This window comes from Callionymus lyra, chromosome 3, assembly GCF_982586985.1.
Source record: "Callionymus lyra chromosome 3, fCalLyr1.hap1.1, whole genome shotgun sequence".
NCBI lineage: Eukaryota > Metazoa > Chordata > Actinopteri > Syngnathiformes > Callionymidae > Callionymus > Callionymus lyra.
The window spans coordinates 33,789,720-33,799,262 of record NC_141820.1 but is presented as its reverse complement, the minus strand read 5'-3'; the positions used below and the strand labels follow the sequence as shown (position 1 = coordinate 33,799,262).

Sequence of the window (9,543 nt, the reverse complement as noted above, 5' to 3'; positions counted from 1 at the left end):
TATTTTCAGAGTCCACTAGATGGCGGTCTCTGCACTATTTTCCTTTTGTTTTGAACAACTATTCTAATAAAACATCACATCCTTTTTGAAACTGATAGCGCCACCTACTGACCTCTAAACAACATGACACTGCTTCATGAAGCTTCATCAGACCATCATTTTGAGAAATACATCTCAGGATAACGCTGACACAGCAGAAGCTCTGAACTGGTTTTCAAGATGGTTCATATTCAATTGGAAATGTATTGTAACAAAGTCCTCAGACGGCTACAGGTGCTGTACAGTTGAACCACAAAGTGAAACGGAGTCCTGCTAGTTGTTAGGGTTTTATTCATATCAGTGTTTAAATTTCACCAACAATTCTCAAGACTCAACAAACTTCAGAACTTTAGAATTGAATGTATCACGTCTTCAGACACAATATTAGCGAACATTAACATCACTCTGCACAATACTTCTCCTGAACACTTCCAAAGTTACTCTCTACTAAAATGTTTCTCACACAAGACAGAACATCACTTAATTTTAACGTAACTCTAGACTGGACGTCTCTCAGTCAGCAGGTGGTGACTTTCCTCACTGGAGGGGAAAAGGGACTCCCTCAATCGCATCACGTGACCTCCGACCCCACCCTGGATATCCTCTACCATCGACCTACGAATGGGTTGGTACGCCTTGTATCGTCTGGCGAGAAGCAGAGAGTCACACACGGGCACACCACACTTGCAAACACAAAAAGATTGGTGATGAGCTGATGAAGCGTCATGAACCAGTGTCCTTGTTTCCTGAGTCCACTAGATGTCGCTCTTTGCTCTATAATCTATTGCTTTGTAAAGCTACTCTATCGAAACCACATCATTTTTAAGATGAGGACTCAATAACACAAACATGATTATAGTGTAAACATACACAAATAAATGAACACAAACACATACTCACACAAAAAAACGTATATGACTACTAACACATATTTAAACTCAAAACCACAAATGTTGCCCCTAGAATGAGCAAACAAATACACAAAAACACGTACACACACAAAGATGGACAGCTGGTGTGATGTCAGACACTCACTTGTACACCATGTAGGCGATGAGGCCGAAGACGGAGAGCAGCACGGCGCTGGCCGAGAGAACCACTTTAGCTGCTTGAGGACTCGTGCTCGCTGCAGACGAACACACCATCCATGACGCCACTTGTCGTGAAGGGATGTCGGCACCACACTCACCTGGATGCTCTGCGGTTCTGTCCACCGCGATGGTGGCTCTGGCCAGAGAGAGGCTGCTGGCGTCGGCCAGAGTGATGTTGACGCAGTAGGTGCCGGGCTCCAGGAAGCTCCTCTGCAGACGGACCTCGCACTCGGAGGACGGAGGGACGTCGTTGCAGATGATGTTCTGCACCTCCGTGCAGGTGGGGTCGGACATGATGGTGCAGACGGACGCGGGGACGCTAGAGATTTTTAATTGATTTTAGTGGACGATACTGAATCGATATTCAAGTGTTGATTCATTTGGCTTTTAAATCAAATTTTAGTTTATCAAACTTCTTTATTGTTTTATATTTTGATAAAATGTATTTAAAAATAAACTAGAATTGTGTAATTACAATTAACATGCAAATATTCACAGTGTTTGGTCATTTTTGTGTTGCAATTAAACTAGATGGTCACAGTCAATACACAGCTAAAGGAACGTTAAAAATCTAGCGAGATCCTGGAGATGACTGAGGACAAGAGGATACAGTTGACTGCAGCAGCCTTTAAGGCGGATGTATTAACAAATTGGTTTCAAAACAAATGAAAGCAGATACCCATTCAAGAAAATAAATACTTCACCCCCACAGTCAAGTACTTGACAATACTACAAATATATTCTTGTTCCTACAGTATTGCAATATATTGTATTGTTACCCCTGTATCGTCATACGTATCGTATCACCAGATTCTTGACTATACACAGCCCTAATTTGAATGTATAAACAAGTGGTTCACACACGGATGGATGAAAATGTGACCAATCACCTGCCGAGACATTTGACCAGGAAGCTGATGTCGGTGTTGCTCAGTCGGTCGGACGTCACCTGCAGGATGTGGCTCTTCTGCTCGTCTCTCAGGGGATGCTCTGCGGACGGAACGTGGTGTCACATGTTTCACGTCATGTGACTCAGTGAGGTCGGCCTGTGAGACGCACCTATGATGGTGATGTTTCCCTCGAAGCTGCCGTAGACGTATCGGTAGCAGCCGGTGTTGCCGGTCAGGCGTCTGCTGCTCAGTGGGAGGAAGAACGTGGTGGTGGAGTCGAGGGCCTCAGTGGTGGAGGCCGGAGAAGAAGAAGACGTGGACATGCTGGAGCTCTGAAACGCTTTTCACGTTTGCAAGAATGAACAATAAATGCTTAGTTTTGAGCTTATATGCAGTTGAAGTGCACAAGACAAACTGTGTAAACTCACTTTGTGTTGTTTCCATCTTTGATGTGATCGCCTGAGTGAACGCAGCGGATGAATGCCCTGTGAGGATAATATACTATTAATGTTTTACAGTAAACGCAAAATACTTACATGTACACAATATATTTCCTAACAAACTTGACAGCTAATTATACGGAAAAACTGCAACATGTTAAGAAACGTATTAAAGCAATTTCAATTTTAATCGTGCATGCTAGGCTATGCTAAGCTAATGTAAGCTAGGTGAGAATAAACGTGTACTTCATTTTAACAAGGCTAATACTTTCTTCAAAAATTGATCATAAAAGTGGTTGACTTAAAAAAAAAACCTTATTATTATTTGTTTTTCATTTATCATCAACCGTTTTTTTTATTATTATTTTTAATTTTTATTTTATCCACCTTTACAACCCCGTAACTGACAGCGTGCGTCCCATTTAAAATATACATTTATTCTAAAATATGAACTGGTTTCCTGGTATAAAACATCCTTAATTTAATATATACATGTATCTACTGTATATTTTCTCCATGTTACACAATTTAAATTCTGAAATATTCAACAAAACATGGGGTGGTAAGTTTGACTGCAGCTGATGACCAGACTAACTTAAAAAGTACAACATTCCATGAAAACAAATTAAAAACAAACTTAACTTCAACCTTTTCCTTAATTGTTATGTGTCTAACTACCAAAAAGATCAAATCAATTACATAAAATTTATCGCAGAATGTCCTGCTTAAGATCTTGGCTCCTGCCGGGTTTCTTTCCTTTAACTGCCCCAATATCTAAGATTTATGATACACTATGTGAAACTCTAATTTGATATATTTTGAAATTTTAAAGAGGAAAACATTTATATTGACAAGTTCGTTCTCTAGTGTGTCGTACTGGTTGGACGAGGTGTGGTGGGCCGCGGGGCGGGAGTGACCGGGGTAGGAGGACACTCGGCATGGAACGCCGCCTCCACCACCAGCTTCACGCTCATGAGGCCCAGAGTGCTGTAGGAGTGAGTGGTCAGCTCTCTGTGCGTCACCAGCTGGTTCCCATCCCTGAAGTCCCAGATGTAGTCGATGGCCAACGCCGTTTTCAGGAAGTTGCTCGGGTCGTGAAGCTGGACTTTGAAGACCACGTCCTCGCCCCGGAAGAAAACGTTGTCTGATTGATTGACAGCTGCCTTCTGGTTGATTTTGACGACCAGTGGGATTTTATCTAAAGAAGAAAATAATAATATGTAACATAATGTCATAGTAGCATAATTATTTTACAACAATTTTAATGTGTCTTTGGAGAAGTTCTAAATTTGACAATATGAACTGCTTAAGATATCAGAGCTTTTATTTTGAAGTGGCCTCGATAAACTTTACCTGTGACGTAGAAGACAGAGTTGTCGGCGCTGAGAGGACTGTACTTCCTGCGCTCACGTTTGCGGTACACCAGGACCTCCATGACCTCGGCTCCAACGGGGAGGTTGGTGGTGTTGAGCGTGACGCTGGAGGAGGAGCCGCCACAGGTCTCGTTGTACTGACCTGCATGAGTCAGTGATGCAGTCACTTCATTGAATTAGTGGATCTGGAGTTGTACAATAAAATGACGACACTATCATGAAACCATACTTTATGTTTTCTGCCTCATATTTTGATATTTAGGATGTTCATGTGATCTAGACTTTATGTCAGCAGACTCTTCCACAGAAGGACTGTTGGTCATATTGTCTGTTAACCTGTAAGAAACTGTCTATTTCTAGCTTCCTAGCTAGTTACAAGCTACCTGGTCACGTGTTTCTCAATATGTTTTATTTGATGTATTTTAAATGTTAGGTGTGTATCAATACAGATACTAATAAATATCACTATTATTGTTTTCTTGATACTGTATCAATAGAATAGAACTGTAATTCAAATCATATGTTTGTTTTTACAATATTTATTTTACAGGTTTTATTTCAATAAATTATGTATAAAATAAAAAAATCATCATTTTTGTTTTGCAATTACATTTTCGACTGCTAGATGGCAGCAGTCATTATGTCCTCTGCAGCTAAAGGAACTAGGAATCGCTGATAGATCCCAGCGATAACTGAGGACGAGAGGATACAGTGGACTCCAACAGCTTTTAAAGCCGATGTTTGGACATATTTTAGTTTAAAAACAAATAAAAGCAGTTACGACTTTGTCAAGAGTCATGTGTTCTGTAGCAACAGATGTCTTTATCACTGCCCCTGTATCATAAAACCTATTCATATTACCAATATACATATCCTTTAATCATTGTATATTTCATTCCGTTCTTACTTCCATTCAACTCTATGAGCCTCTCTAGTGCAGAAAACTCACCCATGCTGTGCCACACATACACGTAGCTGTTGTGTCTCCAGTCGCTGGTTTGAGGAAACGGCTTTCCATCAGGGAACGCGTTACATTTGGTGGAGTCGGTGCACTTTCCAAATCCGTAGTCGTCCATCCAGGAGGTCCAGTTGTAGACGTTGCCGGATCGCACTTGTCCGTTAGCTGATGAATGAATAAAGGGTTGAGACTACCCTGTAATGGTCTAACGGGGCCACTAGGGGAGCTCTGATGTGAACATCTCTGCACAAGATCTCAAGGCTGTCAGTCACTAGTGTTGTGCTTCCCTCCCCTGACCTGAGGCCTCCAGCTCCGTACCGTCCTCGCAGTGCTCGTCCCAGACCAGGTTCCCGCTCAGGTCCTCCTTCTGACACGGAGGGTACTCCAACCGGGCCGTGAAGGTGATGCTGGAGCCGCTCAGAGCCGGACTGTCACTGGTCAGACGAACCTTCGGCTTCCCTGCAGAGAAGCACCAACGTTACCAGGGTTCACGGATGTTGAAGGATGAGTCCACCCACCTCTGTGGCGCATCAGGTCTTTGGGTTTGGAGGTCATCGGGGGGTAAAGGTAATCATCCCATGGGTTGGTGTCTGGATCCCAGCCCGGGATAGGTGGAATTGGGAAAGGAAGTTTTCCAGAGAATTTGTGCTTGTGGGGAAACATGTCAGCATATGCTGTGGAGAGTGAGAGTCTTTAAGAAATATGTTCAACCAACAGTAGCTTAACTTACACTACCGATAGAAACCATTTAATATAAGAAGTCAATCCACATTTTAAAGTTTTTGAAGGATAAATTAGTTTTGTGTTAAGTCGGAGAAGATAATTCATCTCATGGGACTCTTCGACAAATGGACAAAAACATACAAGTGAATTAAATAAATCGTTGAAATGAAATGAAAGGATAGTACTTTGTATTTGATAAAAAACAGGATATAAATTCAGTTTAAAAAACATCGACTTACTTTTGCGTCCATCCACTTGTTGAAGAGCACAAACACCAGCAAGAAGGAAAAATACTTCTAAGACTCCCATCGTGGTCGTAGGCGTAAATGTGTTAAAAGATTCTTGCCCTCGATCACAAACTTCTTGGGTTCCTCTCTGCTCTGGCCCGGCTCCTCCACTGACTCCCTCAGCCCACCCTGGTGCTCCGTAATTTAATCTGAGCTGAACATGTGATGCTTGCTAACAAGACACGACTCATCACGCATTATGACCTGGACTCAGGAAACTCATGAGAGACGAGCTGCATGTGGACACACACAAAACACACACACACACACACACATACATTCACACACACACACACACATAAATCTTCCTCTTCCCGCAGACTCTTGTCCATGCTCCTGACAGGACCTGAAATAAGGGTCATATGACATTTAAATCAACAAATAAAAATGAAAAAAATAAATATTACGACTTATTTCAGCCTTCACATGACATTTGTGAATTATTACATGGACATTGCAACTGAATGTGAATGTTCCTTAGAGTGTCTTACATTCAACTTCACATACAAGTTCATAGTTTGATTTTAACATCATTTAACCACATTATTCCTGTTAGTCAGGAATCAGCTATTCTTGATTTGATAATAGATCATGTTTTAAACTGTGTCTGCTGTGAGGAGACATCAGGAACTATCAATATGGCTGTGCTTTTAAAAATAACAACTAACTAATTAAAGAAAACAAGGAAACAAATTTGAAATTGTTCTTTATTAAATATACATTATATTTCAATATCAAACATGACAAAAAAAGAGTCAAAACTATTTTATAGAATATTTTGATTTAAATAGCCACGTCCTTTCTTATCTCTGCGATAAACCACAACCTTTCCAGTCATGAGAGCGAGATGACACAGAAAGTGATTTGATCTTCGATCCTCCTAACATGGTTTGAGTGACAGCTGATGTGAGCCGAGTCACGGTGAGTGGAGCGGCAGAAAAATAGCAGAAGGAAGTTTGTCCAGAAGATTGAACATGTGACGGTCAACATTATTTTAGTAGGGGATGAGGAAATGAGAGAAAAAAAGAGAGATTTGTTTGTCACATCACAAGTTGATGTGCGAACACAAAGCTTCAAAGAGTATGTGTATGAAGTCAAGTGAATTAAATCGTTAAGACAAATTTGATAAAATTGTATTTGGATGACTTTAGCTGAATGCTCTTGATCGACTCCTCGAAGCATGGTCCGAGTATTTGTGATATTTGTAACTGAATCAGTGTACGGTAGTATTCAACTCTAATGTTAGCTGGTAGACTTAAAGGTAATATCTGATGAACCAACAAACCTTATTTACTCATTATTTTTGATTTATCTACTGTTTGTACGAGCGGACTGGGTGTGTCTTTGGGAAAGCTAACAACATGAGACACTCATGTCGGGTTGAGGACCAGCAGAATCATTCTCCCAGTTGGCGTCTGCACACACACACACACACACACACACACACACACACACATACACACACACACACACACACACACACACACACACACCCCCACACACACACACACACACACACACACACACACACACACACACACACACACATACACCCCCCCACACACACACACACAGACAGACACACAGACAGACACACAAAAGATGGCATCATACAATCACATGTTTTCAATACACATGCCTCAACGAGGCTACTGGGAAAACAGCCTCCTCACATTTGGAAAACAAAGTTAGTGAATTCTTGAGGGACTTATTTGTCGTTTCTGTTCTAAAGAAACAGTTCTGAGGACTTGATGTTTAATATTCAAGATCAGAATGAAGTCTATATGTACTGAATAACGGCAGCCCACATGAGAACATTCAAAATGAACATATAGAATTGTATTTACATCATTCTTTGTATCATTTAGTTTAATCTAATCATAACTTTTTAAATATAATTTGTTGTAGGACTTTATTTTCCTGCTTTTTCCACCTTTAATTGTAATGTTGTGAGTACTTATTGTGCTTCAAATTAAATAATTACATTGTTTAATATAAATAAAAAATAAGAACATGAAATTATACAATAAATGATAAATGATAACTTGGTATAATGAAACGGATTACTTATAACTTATTATTCATATTTTTCTTTGTACAATTTGTCCTTGTGACTTTAGACATCATCATTTGATAGCTTTACCTCCCATATTCAGGCAGTTTTCTTACCTCTTATTTGAACCAATTAGTCTGTATTATCTTGATCTTTAAAGTATATACTTTTTTGAGTATTGTTTTGATTGTTTAAGCGCTTTGTGACCCTGGTCTGGAAAGGCGCTATATAAATAAAAATGACTTACTTACTTACTTACTGTTTATTTATAATTTAATACAATATTAATTCATATGACCAACAAGCGTCAATGAGGACAGTCAAACAAGAAAAACACCAACTATTATTCAAGATTCAACAGTACTTTACTTTACTTTTCTTAGATTTTTATTTCTATATTTTAGTCTCTTTAAACAACCAGACATCCATTTCTATTACTTCTTTTAATGCTTTTTTTCTTTCAAGAATTAAAGTAACAAAAACTACTACTTGGTACTACAGCCTCTACTACTAATGAATTAACTAACACTTATGACAATTGTATTCAAACAGTGTTTGTGTCAAAATGAAATGTATTGTATGTCCCTGAAGCAGCCAGCAGAGGGCAGTGTTAGCTCCCATACAGATACAGTTGTTATTGATCAGGCAGTTGTTCGGACCCACAAGAGCCTGTTCATACATGTCTATTTTATAATGACGTCATTCCGGCGTGAGAACTCACAGGAAGATGAAGCCCATTAACTCCTCTCTGACCCCAGAGCTTTAACACAAATCCTGCCCCTATAGAGGCTAGTTACCCATAATGCCCGGGCATGTCCAGCACGCCAGCACAAGAGAAGCAGTCAAGTGTCTCGTATGTTGCTCGGAGGCAGAGGTCAGGCTGGCGACGTACAGATGTGGGAATGCAGGAATGTTCCTTATAAGTGTTGTGAAAACAGCTGATAATTAAATATGGACATGTATAGAATTTCAATACGTTCATAATATGTTCATTGTCAATACGTTTGTTAAGTTATTGAATGTACACTAATAATAATATTTACTAATAATTAATTTTGGTTATTAAATGCAACACCTGATGTTAACAGCCTGTGATTACTTTTATGAACAGACGATCATACTATACTTTGTGACCCTGGTCTCGAAAAGCGCTATATAAATAAATATTACTTACTTACTTACTTACTAGTTATCCTGCTGGAACTATCATACTATTACTATGATGCTGTAACTATCATAATGTAACTATCATGTTGTTAATATCATACTGTAAATATCCTGCTGGAACTATCATACTATAACTATGATGTTGTAACTATCATACTGTAGATATCTAACTGTAAATATCTTACTGTAGATATCCTTCTGTAGATATCTTACTGAAGATATATAACTGTACATATCTTTCTGTAGATATCCTACTGTAGATATCTTACTGTAGATATATAACTGTAGCTATCCTCCTGTAGATATGTAACAGTAGATATATAACTGTAGATATCCTACTGTAGATATCTTACTGTAGATATATAACTGTAGCTATCCTACTGTTTATATCATACTGTAGATATATAACTGTAGCTATCCTCCTGTAGATATGTAACAGTAGATATATAACTGTAGCTATCCTACTGTAGATATATTACTGTAGATATAGAACTGTAGATATCATACTGTAGATATGTAACT

General features: G+C 39.3%; 1 protein-coding gene across 2 annotated transcripts; it reads right to left on the bottom strand.

The window, feature by feature from the left end:
• Positions 1-333: 333 nt before the first annotated feature.
• On the bottom strand, positions 334-5,856 carry gpnmb (glycoprotein (transmembrane) nmb). 2 transcript variants are annotated; one of them, XM_087785955.1, is made up of 12 exons: positions 5,754-5,856; positions 5,310-5,465; positions 5,089-5,250; positions 4,783-4,956; positions 3,814-3,975; positions 3,338-3,658; positions 2,449-2,505; positions 2,190-2,360; positions 2,021-2,120; positions 1,229-1,449; positions 1,075-1,165; positions 334-684 (listed from the first exon to the last, which is right to left on the bottom strand). In XM_087785955.1, exons 1-12 carry the CDS (start codon positions 5,821-5,823, stop codon positions 537-539), a joined length of 1,833 nt encoding a protein of 610 aa, XP_087642081.1. In that variant the 5' UTR covers positions 5,824-5,856; the 3' UTR covers positions 334-536. The 2 variants fall into 2 exon arrangements, with proteins under 2 accessions (XP_087642081.1, XP_087642082.1); XM_087785956.1 differs by having other exon boundaries at positions 5,110-5,250.
• Positions 5,857-9,543: the final 3,687 nt, after the last annotated feature.